At 41.6% G+C, this 19,402-nt stretch overlaps 1 protein-coding gene across 2 annotated transcripts in view; it reads left to right on the forward strand.

Annotated features, from left to right (window-relative positions):
• Positions 1 to 19,402, forward strand: part of Ctnnd2 (catenin delta 2) — a 654,324-nt gene that overhangs the window by 413,278 nt on the left and 221,644 nt on the right. For both annotated transcript variants that reach the window (XM_035439156.1, XM_035439157.1), the window contains one exon: positions 277 to 409. In XM_035439156.1, the coding sequence (XP_035295047.1) occupies positions 277 to 409 (133 nt within the window). The remainder of the gene's footprint in view (positions 1 to 276; positions 410 to 19,402) is intronic.

Below are 19,402 nucleotides of genomic sequence, written 5' to 3' on the forward strand. Positions count from 1 at the left end.
TCTTCCTAATCTTTTGTAAATTTTCAGTGGAAACATTTAGATCACATGTATGTAATTTTCATGGAGTATGAATGTATACAGATGTGGATAGATTAAAAAACTGATACCCCAGACCTTATCAGAAATGCTTTCTGCACTGGACCCATCTGTGCACAAGGAAGCCAGCACAGTCACTGTGAAGTGTTGTCTTGGCTGTGAAGCACACTTAGTGGGTATTATGAGAGCATTGTATGTGCTGGGCTTTGTCCCTCATGTTCTCCTGCTCCTTTCATGCAGGGAGTTTGGATGGAGAGACCCAGAGCTGCCCGAAGTGATACAGATGTTGCAGCATCAGTTCCCTTCCGTCCAGTCCAATGCTGCAGCTTACTTGCAACACCTCTGTTTCGGAGACAATAAAATTAAAGCAGAGGTAAGTGCTCCTAGCACCATCAAGTGTGTGGCATTGGGTTCATAAGTACTTAGGTATGTGCAGACTCCTTTTCTGACAGAAAAGGATATGGCAAAATGAAAATTACACTGTTGACTTGTAGATTCATCCTTGAGACTGAGACATGGTGCTTGTCACATAATTAATTGCATGTGTGTGCATGCATCCACATGTTCTGTTTGAGTACTGTGGATGGGGGGACGATGCATGTTGAGTCTTCAGGGCCTCAGGCTGCTGTGATTTGTCTTACTTTTCCTAATTCTGTCTTTGTGGATAATCTGTCTCCCAAGACTGAAAAATGCAAGGCATCCACTGTTATCTCCTCAAATTATTGTCCGGATTCATGATGGCCTGTCTGTCTTTGAGAACTTGTTAGTAGGATAAGCACTGTAGGCTTTGCTGTGTACCCAAATGTTCTGAGCCATTTACAGAAGCAGCAGTGGATATAATATGAATATATGTGATCCATTAAAAAGCCTATTGTCTGTGTCCATCACACAAATGGTTGTTAAAATGCTACATGCTCTTGGAGTACCCTAAGGTGCTTACTACACTGTAGTGTGTTTTATCTTTGGAAAATTACCATGGTCACTGCAGCTCACTCAAATTCTTTTTTCAGATAAAGGACAAGCATTTGCATGCAAGGAGCTGAGTAGTCAAGTTTTTAAAAGATTTTATAAACTGTAATGAGTCATCTCCACAGCATGTAAGCAACTTTGAGCATGTGTCCAAATAATTTTAACAGTGGAAGGAAACGATGTGAGGATGACATTGCAATTTAGTGTGGATTTTGGCTTTGCTTATATTTGGATGCATATAGCCTGACGGGTTTTCCTTTAAGAAGTTGGTTCATGCCCACCATCAGAAAAATCACATTCCTTTGTAGTTCTCAGAAAGCTATGACTTGGTGACTGGATCTGTTTTGAACTGTCACAATTGGAGGGGATGTGGTAGTGAAATATGGGCAGAGACCAGCAGTGCCACAGAGCACCCTGTAGTGCGCAGGGCAGCCACACACAGCATAGAATTATCTGACCTTAAATGCTAAGCAAGGGTAAATTTTAAGTGTAATAATGTTCCTACTGCTAAGGTAACCTAAATCACATTAAAGTCATATGACAGATGTTCCATGTAGAAACCATCTTAGGATCCCTGCTTTGATCTTTGACACTGCCTCCATGCCCAGTTATCATGCAAGGTAATGGGCAGACTCATTAGGGTATCATATACTGACAATATTCTAAGAGAAGACCTTTTGAGTGTCTCCTAAGGTCATGAAAGCTTCTCCTATTGCTGTTGGCAAAATGCTGATTCAGGAGCACTTGGTGTGTCAGTCCCAAGTGGGCTGGGTTTCTGCCCCAAATCTGGGGCTGATATTGGGTTTTATGACATCAGTCACACCCCCAAAACACATAGTAAGGCATGTTGATCACATGATGGGGCTTTCAGGGATGAACAGAGCAGTTCAGCCCTGTGGCTGCTTGGGCAGTGAGTTCATGCCTACAGACTGGACCTCCTCTGGTTTGAAACCCTGTCAAAGGGGAAATGTGAGCTTTCTGTCACATCGTTTGAATGAGGGACAAGGGAAGAGGGGAAGTGACAGCTTTTAAGCTTTCTGAAGTCAAACATCAGGAAAGGAAGTCCTCCAGTCAGGTTGCACAACAACCATGGCCCAGGGCAGTCTCAACTTGCTTGTCTAACTAGCTCTGCATACATGCTCTGTGGACTAGCCTTGAGGCCTATTGGCTACCATGCAACCTGGCAACAGATCTCAGACTTGCTTGCAGCTATATTAGAATTGCCCTCAGTACCCTGTGGTGGACAGAGACTGTGCAGTGAAGGGGAACCAACATATCCATCAAATCAGATAAAGGAAGCTTCCCATGCCAGCAGTGAAGCCTGTCATCTGGAACAGAAGCTGTTATCTTCTGGAGCCTCTTTGCTTATCTTTAAAATAGTGAAAGAATGAGGAGCAGGGAAATGATGGAATTAAGTGTTAATGTAAAGAAATTTTAACAGAAAGAAAAATACAAAAGCAGAAACATGTTCATGGAAAATGGTGTTGCTGAAACTGTATTGGTAGGGCCTTTGTGGGATTAAAGAAGTTGACTTATACAGAAGGGTTAGTGAGTGAACATACTTAGCCACACTTTCATATCTAAGAACACAAGACATTAAGTTACAGTTTTAGCTTATGAAAGTATGTACATGTCTGAATATGAAAACTTGTATGTATGTGCCAATGGGTACATGTGTATGTTATATGCCAGTGTGCTTGTGAGCATATGTATGCATGAGCATGTCTTTGTGTATATGTATATATGCCTATGTACATTAAGTATGCATATTCTAGTGTATGTCTGCATATGCCAGTGTGTGTGTGAGTGTATGGAAGTGTGAGCATGTCATATGTACACATGTGCACACATAATTCTTTTTATTGCTGTCACTGATCTGCCTGTATTACTTTTCAATTTTTAGAGTTTTCTCCCAACAGCTAGCACTTGAAGGACAGTTTATATAATCAATGGAACTCCTCCTCTCCATTGGTGCTCCCATCCTTAACTCTGGGTCCCCCTGGTGACTGTCCTCTGTTCTCATGAGCTGGATTAGAAGAAAGACTAGGGTACTATAGGACTGAGGGCAGAACTTAATTCTGAGCTTAGAAAAGGAGGTGGAACTTGTCTCCTTTCCTGCAGTCATATGTGGAGTTATGCATATGGTTGTGAACATATGCACATACAAATATTGTAAAGTCTGATAAGAATTCTGCATGGGCTTCTTTTGTCCTCTCATCCTTACATAGAATCCAGACTGTTAGTAATTACTCCCCCCCTTTGTGATGGATGGCTGCCTGTCATGTTTTCATATACAGGTATTGATTTTTGTAATTACCTGTTGTCCAAATACTAATCTGGCAGGCACTAGCCTTTCCAAATTTACTCAGTCCTCTAGTCTTTCTATTGCATTTTATTGAATTGATTTAGCCCTTCAGTCTACATTTCATTATTGGTATTGACTTTGCTCACACAATGGATAGGCCATTGGGCAGAAGGCAGAATTAAATCTCCTCTACACAGAGAGCCATAAATCATAGTTCCCACATTCTTTATCATGGTGTTTGTACAGTTTTCTTATAATGAAGTAAAAAAAATTTTCAGTTTTGCTAAAGTGATGCTGGAACTTATAGGTACAAAGTCTAGGACTCACCCCCTTAAATCAACAGATGAAAGCCAGCCCTTTACCTTTTCCTATGGAGCTAATGAGCTTGAATCTGAGCATCCATGCAGCTCCCTGCAGTGTAGCAAACCTGAGGCATTAGGGCTAAGGAGTGTCAGCTTGACAGTGTCCAGTGACTGAAGTGAACTTCGCATCCCAACAGGTGTACCGATCCAGGGTAGGACATTTAAGTGTCTGTACTTTGAAGATCAGCAAGCACCTGAAGATTGGAAGAGATGGGAGGGATACACACAGCTCCTTCAGAGTCTCAGGCAAGATCACAAGAAGAGCAGCTGAAGAAACATTAAAAGAGAACAGAGGTAGTAGAAGGGATGGAGAGAGGGTCTGAATTCTCACATCATAGTTCATGAGACTTGTCACACAATACAATATAGTGACAACTCTCACACACTACATTGTATTTGTCATTTCCACACAGCTAGTAGGGGTCTGATATCTAAGTCATATTTTAAATGGGCAGAGACCTGAGCAGCATGATTAGATGTCAGGAAAAGTATGAACAGTGCTTTCTATGTGTGCTAATTGCTGGAGATGTCACAGCAAATTAACTTGAAGTCAGTGAGACATGAGACATGGAAGCTTGCTCAAGAATATGGACTGCAAGCATGTCCAAGGAAGTAAATCAACATCGATAACTTTTGAGCATTTTTTAAATCAATTCTTTAAGCACTCTAAGAGCATGCCACTGATGTGGGGATAATACCAAAAACCTTTGTAAGTTGAAAGAATTTTGGTTTATCTCTGTTCTTCCTTCCTGCATTTTTCCATGTCTTCTTTTCTATTCACCCTTGAGTAGACAAGAAGATGAGCTCTTTTATTCATACCTAGAGAGATTCACATATTCACATACTAGGAACACACACACACAAACACACATGTCTGTGCACTTCAATTGCGTGTAATTAATATACATCCTAGATATTAAAAAAATACTTCTACCCTTCTAAGTCACAGTAAAGGATTATTTTTAATATTTTCCCCAAGAGATTATTTTTATTAGTTCAAATTAGAAACAAGGCTGTTTCACATGTCAATCCCTTCTCCCTCCCCTCCCCCACAACCCCTCACCAGCCCCTCCACCTCATCCCCCTTCTGCTTCCCAGGGAGGGTAAGGCCCTCCATGGGGGTTCCCCAAAGTCGGTTATATCATCCTGGGCAGGGCCTAGACCCTCCCCCATGTGCTCAGGCTGAGAGAGCATCCTTCCATGTGGGATAGGCTACCAAAGTCCCTTCTTATGCCAGGGATAAATACTAATCCACTACCAGGGGCCCCATAGAGGGCCAGGGCATCCTCATTGACATCCACGCTGAGGGATCTGGCTTCCAGACATAAGTCTAGGGTCCATGTGCTCCCCCATGTTCAGGTCAGCTGTTTCTGTGGGTTTCAGCAGCCTTGTTCCTACCTCTTTGATCTTCATTCCTCCATCTATCCAACTGGGTTCCAGATTTCAGTTCAGTGTATACCTGTGGGTGTCTGTCTCTGCCTCCATCAGCCACTGGATGAGGGCTCTAGAATGGCATATAATGCAGACATCAGTCTCATTATAGGGAAAGGGCATTTAAGGTAGCCTCTCCACCATTGCCTAGATTGTCAGTTGGTGTCATCCTTGTAGATCTCTAGAAATCTCCCTAATGCCAGATCTAGCATTTATATTTCATTCTATCATATATTCAAATTAAATGTGTAATGAAATTAATTAAATGAAATTAGTTTTATAAAAGTGTTAGATGTTTACATTAAGGATATCATTTTTTGTTAAATATAGGACCATTCATGACTGTGTTGTTTTTCTGGAAACTCAAACATCGTACTGTGACCCACACATGTGGGAAAATTTGACAAATGGCCCGAATCTACCAGTAATGAAGATTTATTGTAGAGTTGTGACCTGATCCCTCCTTAATAAGAAAAATTAGCTTGATTCTAAAGTGCCCAACTGAAGCATTTGAAGAATCTGTAACTAAACTTAGGTCATTCCAAAATTAGGAAAATGGTACTAGAAAAACAATCCTGGTTGTATTTACTCTATTGCCAAACAATCCCTTCCCAATGATGTCATTCCTGATCCTCAACTCTTCTCAATGATGTCATTCCCATTTCTCACCCTTCCCAATGATCTCATTCCTGTTCCTCAACCCTTCCCAGTGATGTCATTCCCATTCCTTAACCCTTCTCAGTAATGTCATTCCCATTCCTCAGCCCTTCCCAATGATGTCATTCTTATTCCTCAACCCATCCCAATAATCTCATTCCCATTCCTCAACTCTTCCAAATGATGTCATTCCTTTTCCTCAACCTTTCCCAGTGATGTCATTCCCATTCCTAAAGCATGCTTTCATTGTTACAGAAAGGGGATTGTAGTGGAAAGAGAGAAAGGTGACTCCCAGCTGGGTTGGCATTAAAAGAAAGATTCAGATGTAACTAATATATAGGTTAAGGAACCACACCCACCAGACAAACATATGAGCAGCACATTGTCATATAGGGATTATACCCAAGGGAGGGCAGAGTATAGCTCTAGAGTTTTTGGAATGAGTATTTAAAGTCCAGTTAGGGAAGTTGCCTGCTTTCTGTAGTGAGGAATAACACAAGTTCAAAAAAAAGAAGAAATCCAAAAGTCAGAGGTTTCCAGAAAAATACTATCTACAATGTACCCACTTAAAGCTAGTGGAAGAGGATTAAGGTTAGTCCTTCATCTCTGAGGGTTTTATTTATATGTACCTATGGAACTTTTTTTTTCTTTCTCTAGAGATAAAGGCTCACCATGTAGCCCATGCTAGCCTTGATTTTCATCCTCAGCCTTCTGAGTGCTAAGATTATATAAGATTATAGATGTGCGTCACCATTCCCAGTTTTCTCTCTCTCTCTCTCTCTCTCTCTCTCTCTCTCTCTCTCTCTCTCTCTCTCTCTCTCTCTGTGTGTGTGTGTGTGTGTGTGTGTGTGTGTGTGTGTGTGTGTGTGTGTGATATGTCCTATTTGTATCATTTATAATAATTTTTCCAACTTGGAAGTGTCTTTATTTAACCAGAACACAGAAATTGATCTTTGTATATGACATCCCTTTCTCCATAATTGTGTTTTATCCAGACTTATTTAAAACATTTCCTATGTTAAAGAAATCGGGACCTGTTCCTGTCTACTACATGTAATGTATTTCCTGGTTTTATTCCACTTCTCATTCTCTCTACCTCATGTAGTTCTAACCTCACTGTAAATTGTTCCTCATTGCTTTTTCAAAGAACCTGTATTTGGTTGCTAAGCATCAGGAAGTAGAGTGCCATTGCTCTTATCAAAAGGATGCTAGAGCAAGCACTTGAACTCTGGTTGTCACACTACTATGCAGCTCTGTGACCTTGGGGAAACTGCTTTGCCTCTGAGTCCTAGACGACCAGGCTGAACTGTGGCCTGGGAGCTCTGTATCCTTTTTGCAAGGACACCACTGTGCTGACAGCAAAGAGTAGATGTCAACTGGAAAACTTTATAATACTTTAATGTGAAACCAGTGTTCTGGTTTTATAGACAAACATGTATGTGGACACCCTGTTTGCTTGTCCGTCTCCTGAGACCTGCTGCTATGAGCTAGAGGACACTGAAAAGGAGGTGTTGGTGTTAACAGATAGTGCTCTTGGACCTGTTTACAGGGATAATCATGATGCCATCAGCTACAGTCGAGGCAGGAGGAGGGACAGGCTGGAAAGGTGCTTTGGGCAATAATTGGGTCTATGGTGAGCTCTGTGGAAAGCTGAAAGCTTGCAGAGATCACAGCCCTTGCCGACACAGGAGGAAAATTATGTTTGGTCCACTGTGAGCCCTGTGCCATCAGAGCTAATGGAGAATGAGTGATGATGATGGCCAAAGCATTTTTAATGTTTTCCCTGAAAGCCTGGATCTTCACACATGAAGGATGATGGAGGAAGTGGGGCACCAGTTACAGGTCCTCAAATGGAAAGGACTGTGACTCACCCTCAGTGGAGGAGATAATAGGTTGGTAAAAGTGTTAACAGGCTGTGGCAGGATTGGAAATGAAGAAGACAAATATGGTTCCACTGAGGCATGATGGATGAGGGAGCAGCTCAAAATTATGACCCTTTGGAAGAAAGGAGTGGTGGTAGAGACTTTCAGAGACAATGGGAGCTCGCTATTAAGAGGCTTTTGTACTTACTGCCCTGTCACATGCATCTGTTCATCACCTGCTTGGGAACCCCTCTACCCTCCAATTGCCATCTCCTGCTCCTGTCACTTCTCTATCCTTTCCTGGGCCCAACCCAGTCAGAGCATCCCTCCATCAGACAGACTTGTCCTGAGACACTCCCAGCATCCCTCCATCAGACAGTCTTGTCCTGAGCCAGTCAGAGCATCCCTCCATCGGTCATGCTTGTCCAGATCCACTCAGAACATGCCTCCATCAGACAGGCTGGTCCAGAGCCACTCAGAGCATCCCTCTGTCAGTCAGGCTTGTCTGGCCTTGGAAGTTTTTCTAGAGGGCTAAAGAGACTAAGGGCTGACTAAGACCCTCCTTATAGGTGTTATGGAAACCTCAGATACCAGCATTACACTTTTATGTGATTTATGTTATATGCCAGATAGGTACTTCCCACAGTCCCAGAGAACACATCATACAGATAACAATTTTCATACCCACTACAAAATGAGTTCGTAAGTACTAGGACCAATTCTAAAAGGATCTATTTTTGATAGAACTATATCTTGATAGTCTCTTCAGTGGTTTCATGATCATTTTCACAGGAACATAGAAAATGACAGAAACCTCCCTTGGGAAAGATGGGTTGGAAGAGCCGTGGTATTTATAGGAGGCCCATCTTTCTGGGATTCACATATGAGCTGGTGTCTTGCCTTGTGTTTCCAGACCACAGGGGGGGTGACGACAGTCAGTCCTGGCAATCTAGGACTGCCCTAAGATTTCAGGATTCCTAGGGCAGACCATCACAAGGTCATGGAAGAGAAAAGAGGTTAGGAGCAAAGAGATGTCAGATGTGTTCCTTCTGAATCACAACACTGTGTGGTGCAGACAGCTGTAAGCATCAGAAGACACAGATTGGGGCTGCCCACTGTAGGGCACCAGAGAGCCTCAGCAACTCAGATGGATGGGCCATTCTGTGGCCCACAAGCCACCTCCGCACAGATGACCCATGGAAAGATAGAGTTCTCATGACCTGCCTTTAAGTAAGTGGATATGCTATCCTCTGTTCCATTCCAGCAGAGGAAGAAGACACAGAGGAAGAAGGAAGAATAGAGCATGGGTATTAAGGTGCATCTAGCCACCTCTATAAGGGGGGTGTGGGACACAGGGAGGGTGGAGTGGGGTTAGGGTGGGGAATGAGGTTCTGAGTAGAAACATGGCCAGACTTGAGTCTGTGCAACCGCGTTGAGACCCCAAGGACACAGGCCACTGTTGTAGTAGAACGTAGCAACCCAGTGCCAGGACAAGAAACTTGACTTCAATCACCAGGTTGTCATGCTCTCTCTGCAACACAGGGATGACAAGAGATGCCTCAAAGGCAGGGTGGTGACAGGAACAGTCATGCAGCCGGTGACATTTCTAGTCTTGGTTTGTTCAGTTTTACTCTGGGTGGTTTTCATTTCATTTTTTTTGTGGGTCACATTCTCCTCCTGTTTGAATGGATCCTCTTCTTTACTTGCCCCTTCTTGGAATAGTCTCTAGTCTCTGCTGTTATGAGAAAGAGAAACAAACAGCCTGCCTGGATGCTGGTTGATTGGCATTATGTATGGGGCACAGGGATTTCTCTCTAGGTTTCGTTTCCTTGGTGTACAGTTTATTTTTTCTGACAAGGTCTCATGTCACATAAGCTGACCTTGAACTCCTTCTTCTCCCTCTGCCTCCCCAGTGCAGGCACTGTGCTCAGTTTTCCTTGCTACATTTCTGGAGATGAGGTTTGTCATGTGTTTTTAAATAGACTTATTTCTGAAGCATGACTCTGTCCCTCAGAATGTGATCAACTTTATATACAACACAAACTGCTTCACCCAGCATTTTAGACTTTTTTTTTTTTGTCTTTGAGGGAGATTAGCAGAAAAACCCTGGCTTCTCACCTCCTGAAAGCCGATCACAATGTGGAGTCAGAACTAGATTGATAACAGGTAGTTTATTAAGTAATAGTACTCACACAAGTGAGCCAGTAATCAGGTTCTCACCATAGCCAGAGTAACCCACAAACTGCCTCCTTGTCTGCTCAGCCAGGCAGAAGAGAGAAAAAGGACCGTCATGCCTGCCTCCCTCTTACTTAAACCCTTGATACATCACTCTGACCACGCCCAAGTGGGCATGTTCAGCGCACCTGTGGACATTCCCAAGCAGGCATTGTCAGCAGTACCTCTAAACAGGATTTCTCCCTACACTTCCTAGTAGCCATTTGATTCTGAATCGATGCCAACTTGCCACCCCCATGTCTCCCTTCCATGATGGAAGAAAAATCTCTAAATCATTGAACCAAGGAGGGCACATCTTGTTTATCTGCCATATTTTCAGTTTTCCCTTCTAAGATTCTCTAGGCTTTCATGGCACAGAGCTAAGGAAAACCTTTTCTCAAACACTGAGCGCAGTGCCACAGGAAGGCTTGGGCAGTATCCTTTATCCATGCACAGTGCAGTCTCCTGTGGGTTTCCCTCTCCTGTCTGTGCTTACTGGTTATGTGCACTGCCTCTGTTTTCATGAGTCTGTCCTTGTCGAGTGGGAATCCATATACACTAGGCTCAGTACAGGTTAAATGGGGTTTATTTGGGGAGAGATTACACTTACAAAGAGGCTGCCACAGGTTCCAGCTCCAAGGATCCTCCCAAGCTGTTTCCTGTGACTCAGCCAGCAATAAAAGAGCCAGCATAAATCCTCCCCTCCCATATACCCTGTGACCACACCCAAATGGGCATGGTCAGCGCCATGGGTGCATAGTTAGATCTCTAGCTACATGTGCTCAGTAAGTGAACTTGACCTCACAGATTTCCTGGTGTTATCGCTCCATTTCATCTAAATCAGAAGGCTCAGATCATCCTATTCTGGTAGCACTGCCAATGTGGAAGGACCTGTCCCTGGATTCCACATGGCACTCTTAGAAGTGTTTGGGTTTTTTTTTTGTTTTTTTTTTTCCTGATGGTATACACAATTAATGTTCATACAAGACACTTTCTGTATTCCCTAAGGATCTCTACAATGCTAACTTTAATTCCTGTAACTGTTTGGAAAACTAGAATTTTATGATTGAATCTATTTACTTGGTTAACAATGATGCATGAAGAGACAAGCTTCCAAACAGAATTCACCAGAGCCTTATTAAGGCAAAATGTCCTTGGAAATCTAGCTTAGAGTAAACAATACTATTACATCCAATATCTGTGTAGTTGCATGGATGAACAGCGATTGTTCTAGTAGGAATTCTGCAAGTACCTTCAGCACTCCACGTCAAGGGAAGTCACAGTCTGCACGATGTCTTCCTAGGTTTTGGAGTGGGAGTGAGGACAAGCCACCAAACACAGGTGATATAATCTGTAATCTAGAGCAGGGACTTAAGGACAATGAAGACAGTATTCCCCATAGTATGTAAATATATAAAATAGATTTATATAAAATATTAGTGATAATAAATCATTTTAAAGCAATATTTTATAGACCTGTAATGTTAGCAAATCTACATATTAATGAGCCTTATGAGCTAAATTGTTTTTATAATAAACAAATCTTACCTGAATATTTAATACTATAAGATGTAGACATAGTTTAAGTTCTTCGGGGTTGATCAGTGTTTTGATTTTATAGTTGTCATTGATGAGATTCCTCTTTGCATAAATACATATGCATAAAGTGACGCAAAGGTGTTCAGAAACATTTCAGAAATTATTGACCATGCTAACCTAATCCCAACTCAAACATCAACTTAAAAATCAAGCTTTGTAACACAACACTATTCAAAGATACATCCATCTTGTACTTACTCACTGAGGAATAATACTAGGAAAACACTAGAAGTCTTTGTTTTACATAATTGACCCATGGTGTTTCTGTGAAAGCAGGACACTGTGTATCTGTGCAAAAACACTTTGGTTCAGGAAATAGTGTGTTCTTAAAGCTGAGCTGCAGTTCTAGAGTAGCAGTTAGTGGAACTGTGTGGCATGATGACATGTGTACTGTGAAGTTCCATGTGTCCAGAGCCATGGCTACAGTGAAGCTATGCAGTGCAGCCTGGATGTTCACCACCAGGGACTCCTCAGATTCATTTCACAGTGGAATTTGAGTTATTCTGTGAATGTTCATCTGACAATTTACCGCTTCTAGATTGTGCAGAACTGTCACATCCAGATACACAGCCTATGGGATCACATCGCACAGGTTGTTTCAGAGAAAGTTGAGATTTTTTTGTGTTTAAGAAGTTGTGACTATGCCGAGATTATCCCACAGAATTCCAATTTGGTTTTATATGGAGACATTTGGGGGACTGTTGGAAAGAGGCAGGGCAAAGTGAAAATTAGGCCCCATGTTCACATCTGGGCTTCATCTTGCAATTGCACTTGTTTGAAAAAACTGAAGGGAATCTCAGAGAATGAAAGGGGATTCTTCAAAAACAAAAACCATTTTATCTGTAAGAATGTTTTTATTAGATATGAGCTGTAAGATAAAGAATTTCAGATTTACTGGAAAGTTAATATTCATAGTGGGGCTGGAGAGTTGGCTCAGTAGTTAAGAGTACTTGCTGCTCTTACAAAACACAGCAAGATTTGATTCCCAGTCCACATGGTAGCTAACTATTTTTACCATTACCTCCAGAGGACCCAATATCATCTTCTGGCCTTCAAAGGCACTGCACACACATGCTGCATAGACATACATGCAAGCACAACACCCATGCACATGAAATAAAAATGAGTAAGTCTTTGGGAAAAGAAAGTAAATATTCATAATTTTCATTTGCAGGCACATATCAAAGTATTTCAAATACTCAACAGTTGGGTCCTTGGACTTTAAAACTACTTAACTGTTTTATCCCATGGCTGTAGAGGACACTGGATTGTCATTTATTTGTCATTAGTAAATCATGTCGACTTCATGTAGGCTTATGTTTATGTTTTAAATAACAGAACAAAGGCAGAATTATTCCAAACTCTTATAATCTTCCAACACTTCAATAAATACCTGGTAATGGAATAAGAAAGAGAGAGAGAGGGGGAGAGAGAGAGAGAGAGAGGAGGAAGGAAAGAAAGGAGGAAGGAAAGGGAGGGAGGGAGAGAGAGAGGGAGGAAGGGAAGAAAAGAAACAGAAAAAGAAAAAAAGAAAAAGAAAAAGAGTAGTAATAATAGTGCAGGCCAGTTATTCACAATGACCCTGTACCACTTGACAGCCAAGACCCAACAATCTTGAAACAAAAACAACACATACCTCCTGGAAGATTCCAGCCACATCCAGGAAGCAGCAGAGCAGTTACCATGGTTCATTCACAACAGTTCTCAATACAAAGGGCCTGTTGGACTAGAGCAGTGGACTGTAGTCAGCTTTATCGATTATTAACAATTGAATAGAATAGAACTCTGGGACTCTAACCATATCCAAACCAGTGAAGTTCAAGCCAATAAAGAAGCTCAATAGCTATCAAATTGTTTATGGAGCTATAATCAGCCTGCAAACCTGCTGGGATTTTTGTTTTTATTTTTGTTTAGCTTGTTTGCTTGTTTTTTCTTTCTTTTTTAAATAATCCATTTCTGAGAAAGAGCCCATCTCAATTTTCTTTTTCTCTGGGATATATGCAATCTATCATAATGTGTTTCACAGAAGATATATTAACTACTCTATTCCTAGCGTGACAAGACCCAAGTTTACTAATGATAAAGTACTCCAAGATGTGGAGTTGATGATGTCATGATTACAAAGAGGGAGGCGACCTTATGGAAAGAGTATGATTTGGGTGATGAGATGAGCTTGGTAGACAAGTCTGCAGAGCCACAGAGGCTGACAGGGAAAAGAGGGAGACTTGGTGCCACTGGTCGATTGACCAGAAGTGTGTCCTGAATGCTCTCCCACTGAAAGTAGGAAATATAACAACAGAGAGAGTTCCTTGAACTGTGGAGAGATGGTAACATATATTAGGGATATTAAGGTCTGTTAGAAACAAGCAGCAAAGAAACTGGAAAAAGACCAAAGACTGATGAGGGAGGAAGAGAATGGAAAACAAAAATACAAAAAAAAAAAAAACAGAGTCATCAGCTCTGGGCATTGGTCAGTGGTGTGGCCATAAATCAAGCAATGAACTCCTTGACCTTGGTCCTTCTTCAAGCAGAGCAGGTAATCATTTGTCTTGATTCTTCTAGACCTCAGTTCAGCCGTGTCATTTGCAGATTGCTTCATCTAGCTGCCCAGAGGGTCCCAGTAGTTGGAAAATGGGAAGATGATGTATAAGTTACTACAGTGGAGATAGGAATTTGGACATCAGAACAAGAGGGCACAGTAGCCCCCTGCTGTCCACAGGTGTGCAGGTAAAAGCAGCTGCTTTGTTACCTACTGAAGGCTGACATGCTGCTTATGAGAGCATAACCTAGGACTCAACCACAGCCCCTGAGGATTAGCTTCCTGCTGTTGCTGTAAAAATTTACCACAAACCCAGATGCCTCATTTTAAATGATGTTGTCTTCTTAAAGCTCTGGAGCCCAGGCATCCACAATTGGCCTTTCTAGGCTGAAACCCACTGCACAACAAGGAGGTTTATGTTCCTTTTCAGAATTTCCATGGTACAAGCTGTTTGTTTTTGTTTTTTCTTTCTTGACTTCTACTGGTTTCCATTGGTTCATGGGCTCTTCAATCTTCCAAGCCAGCAATTTCTAGTTGAATCTTCCTTCATACTGTCATCTCCCTGATTCAAAATCTTTTATCTTCCTCTATCATATTAAAAGGAATTTTGAGATTCTGTCGGGTCCATCAATGCAATCTTGTAGAAGCTTTCATTTCGAAGTCAGCTGATCAGCTACTTAATTCCCTCTGTAACCTGAATTCGTCATTGTCAAGTAACATATCCAGAAATTCGGACATGAATGTCTTGTAGCACCAGACATAGGTGGCACTTTTTTCAATATTTCAGCCTGTAGAATAAAGCAATATTTCTCTAAGGAAGAGCCCTAGGAAACTGCACCTCAGAAAAAAAGGATGTCCTGTTGCCTTGCTCTGTGGAGCCTCCTTCCCTCAGATAAGGTCCCAGACTCCCTGACTAGATTATGGATACCAGTCCTTCTGTCATGATGACTATATGGTCTTTAGCAAAATCGCACTGATCATATACCCCAGTGGTTATTATGAAAAATCCCATTTCAAATACTTGAGTGAACAATCACAGTTTCCTTGATATTAACATTCAGTCTTGCCGTTTTCCACCCCTGTATGTCTACACTAGCAAATCCCTTGCAATTTTTAATATTATCTCTCAGAAAACCCAGAACCGATATTTTCTTCCCCTGCCAGATTCACTGGCTCTAGACAGAATTTTTTTGCAGTGAACATCCTAAGAAATGAATCAATAGATGATAATTTGTTCTGCAATTCAAATTTTTCTATTTTAATATTTTAATTCTGCCTTCCACCCAGAATGACAGCAGAATGTGAAGACTTTGCATTATGAATAATCTCCCTTATAGTTCTGACTTTTGTCTGTCTCTTTACCTTATAATCCAGGCACACCTCACAGAAATTGGGTGTATTCATCCACAGACCTGAGTGATACCTATTTTGTGGGATTTTATGTATTTTTACCTTATGGCAAACAAGACATCTGCATGTCTATAATTAGCTAATATATTCAGGATCAGCCTCTATAAACAAGATGCAGGTGCACATAGCACAGAAACACAGTGGTGGTGGCATTTACTTGTGGAAAAATTACTGTTGCTTCATAAATGAAGAAGTTCAAAGGAAAACACTTTCTACATATGCAAAATGTTTGCCTGATCTCCTATCTACATATTCAGGGTTGTATAATATTCTAGAACTCTGAAATAGCATCTTAGGCACTGAAATATATATATATATTGCTTGGTATGTGTGTTTCTTCAAAAGGGTAGAGTGGACAAACAGGATGATTATAAAGTTTCCAAGTCTGGGGTTAAAGTTTCATTCTTCCAAAGAGCATGGTATGTCTGTTCAGTGCCAGTCAGTCCTCTGGACCCTGAAGAGCTGAGATGAATACTTCAGATAATATGCCTGCTCTCATGGTACTTACACCCTCCAGACTCGGGGTGGAAGCAGAAGTCCAGGGATGCACATAAAACAAACAATCAGGAAACAAACAGAAAGTATAATGGGACCTAGGGAAGGGAGGCAGACCTAAGGCAGAGGGAAGGGGTGTCAGGTGAGAAGGTCATTTCAATATCTACTCAGGCTGGTCAGATGCCTTTGTGATGCAAAGGGAGCCATTCGGTAGCCCTGGTGGAGCATGCCTGCGTTCAGCTGCCCATAGCAACAGAAGCCAAATGCAGTCAATGGGAGATGATGGTGGAGTGGGCAGAACCAGACTCTGATGTGATGACCTTCTGACGTGGGATGGGGAGGATTTTTAGCAGGGATGGGCACATCTGATTGTGTGTGCCTAAGTAAAACAACTGTGATTACCATGTACCTGTAGTTTAAAGCTCAAACCAAAACCTTCTTTGGTGCCACTCTGATCTGTTACATAACCTCTGGGTCTATCAGCCTAGTTAAAAACCTAGTGGGTACCCACTGCCTGCCCTCTAGTTTAAAGAGAAACTTCATTTTCAAGCACACAGAACTCATAGGACAATTCTTGAAGAATTAAAAACAGAAACCAGGTCACTTATATAGACTGCTTTTCTTTAAATTCATAATTAGAAAATGACTAAAGAAGGAAAGATGGGATTCGAACAGTAGAGGTTTGGGGTTCTTGAGAAGCTGCATCAAGAGGTGACGTCTGGGAACTGAAGTTACTGACAGAAAGAAAAGTTTGTTCTCAGCCTTGGTGGCTACTTCATCTATTGGAGAGTCACAGACCTCTGGCGGGACTTTTGATCCTACAAGTAATGAGTTAAAAGAATAAAGAAAATGAGTGTTTTATATATTTTAATTAGAGCAAAATAAATGAGTGACTGTCATTTTGGTGAGGAAGCAGAGGCCTTTCTTCTTTCTTTTAAAATTGTGTGTGTGTGCATGTGCGTGTGCGTGTGTGTATGTTAGTTACTTTCCCCTTGCTGTGATAGAAATCCATTGCTAAGGCAACTTACATAAGAAAGAATTCATTGGGGCTTATGGTTTCACAGGGATGAGAGTCCACTGTGGCAGGAAATCGCTGCGGCAGGTGGCAGTCATAGTAGCAGGAACAAAAGAGAGCTCACATCTTGAACTTCAAGCAGGAAGCACAGAGTGAACAGGGACAGCATATGCTTTTTAAATCACCGAAGTGACACACCGATAGTGACACACTTCCTCCAGCAAGGGCACACCTCCTAAACACATCAAAGAGTGCCACCAACTGGGAGCCGAGTATTCAAACATCTGAGCCTATGGGATGCGTTCTCATTCAAACCACCACAATATATACATGTTTCTGTTAAATATGTGTTAAATATATACATTAAATATATCTTAAATATTAAAATATATATATATATATATATATATATAATATATATATAAAAATATATATATTAATGATATATAATGTTTAATAATATGTAACACAATAGTATCTAATATATACTAAATATATATTATTTTGGAATGTTTATGTTTGTAGAGTTTTAGTGATTCAGCATTACTAACGTTGAAATGACGGGAAAAATTGCTAGGCCTTGGTGAAATCCCTCACACATTCCCCAGAATTAAACCTCCTTCTTCCAAAAGGAAGAAATCCCAGGTCAGGATGCATGTCAGTCTGCTTGATGGGATTTCCTAGCACACAATTTTGTTTTTTAACTCAAAGGTCATGGATGCATCAAACTCCCAGTGTCATGTGAATGCTCTTGGGTTGACGGACACAGTGAATTGGCTGAGTAGCATCACTGTGGGCCCCTACCTAAAGATACCATGCTGCAGAGGAATTTCTAGTCACAGCTTTCTTTGTGTTCCAGAGCAACACAGGAAGAACTAAGGGCTGCATCTGGTGCATGGGTTTTTAACATGACTGTTCACAGTAGGTTGAGTCTGGTGGAGCCCCAGGGAACTCTGGCTGGCAGCATTGTTTATCTTCCTTGCTCAGACTGTGGGATTCCCTGCAGGCTGACCCTCCATATCCAGTGGCAGAGCTCAGGGGAGGATCATAGATTGACTCCATTGTTACCTTCTGAGCTCAGGAAATGGGACTATCAAATTTAAAACAGCAATAATAGCATACACAGTTGAGATAAGTGGAAACACCCACATTAGTGTTAATATTTGTCAAATTGCAGATGTAAAGGAAAAGGGAAAATACATTCTAAGACTCATGTTGACACATTGTAAAATGAAATTGCTGAAGTGCTTTCCCAGATGGACTGTTGCCTCTGAAGCCACAACCCCCGTTGCTTCCATCCCCTGCTTGGGAGCCTGGGGTTGGTCCTCCCATGCTGCCACCTCCATCACTCCCACATTTCTGTGGGCGTCAGTATCGTCCTTGTATTTCTAGTGCCCTCAGTATCCACTGCTAGGAAGTGTTTTGTTCAGGCTGCCACCACTCATCCCACAACCTGCCTCTCCTCTACCCTTTCAGGGCTCTCCGTCTTTGAAGTCACTCAGCGAGCCCACAGACTGCAGGGAACTAGGGCTGCTGGAGAGATGCTTCCTGTCACCATGCAATTCGATTTGGTTCTGTTTTTCCTTTAAAATTTCCAAGAATCTTAAATTCTACTCCACAGAGAATCCAGAGTATCCCCAGTCACGTATCAATGTTAGAAGAAATTTGAAGATGGAGAAAACATACTAACACTAATGCCAGATCCTTCCCCGCAAACTACCACACATGTGTACCCCACCGAAAAAAGTGTGGCTCTCTGGACTGGCCAGAGGACTCAGTGGGTAAAGGCTCTTCCTGGCAAACCCGAAGGCCCAAGTTCAAGCCCCAGAACTGACATGGTAATAGAGGAAAGCTGACAGCTGCACATTGTCCTCAGATTTTCATTCATGTGCACTGGCACATATGCACTCACACACTCACATACACACACATACACACTCACATACACACACACACACACACATGCTCACATATACACAGCTCACATAAACACACACACTCACATATACACACTCACATACACATACACACACTCATATAAACATATAAAAAGTCTAAAACAAAAAGGGCAAGTGTGTGACTTCTGTCCCCTGGGCATTTCAAAATTTAATTGCACAGTGCTTGCCTCTCTGAAAACCCTCCTGTGGACTTTACAGTGCACTTTATACCTTCACTGTGAGATCCTCCAGACCAGGCCCAACATTTAATAAGTATTCCTTCTCAACCACAATCTAGTCCCTTGGATATTGGTTATTACTACAACAAAAAAGAATAGGCTTTTGGAACCTGTAGGATGCTTCATAACTGTGTACAGAAGGAAAAATATAAATGTATAACCAGAAGATGTTTTCAATCATGTAATTCATATAATAAAGCCTATTTTGGATTCTACACAATTTCAGGAGGTTTAGTGAAAATCTTACCTGATGTAGCACTTTTTAAAAAAAGATATGTAATTCTAAAATAAAATAAATGTGAAGGGAATTTTTTGCTAAACATTCAGGATTG

This window comes from Cricetulus griseus, chromosome 2, assembly GCF_003668045.3.
Source record: "Cricetulus griseus strain 17A/GY chromosome 2, alternate assembly CriGri-PICRH-1.0, whole genome shotgun sequence".
NCBI lineage: Eukaryota > Metazoa > Chordata > Mammalia > Rodentia > Cricetidae > Cricetulus > Cricetulus griseus.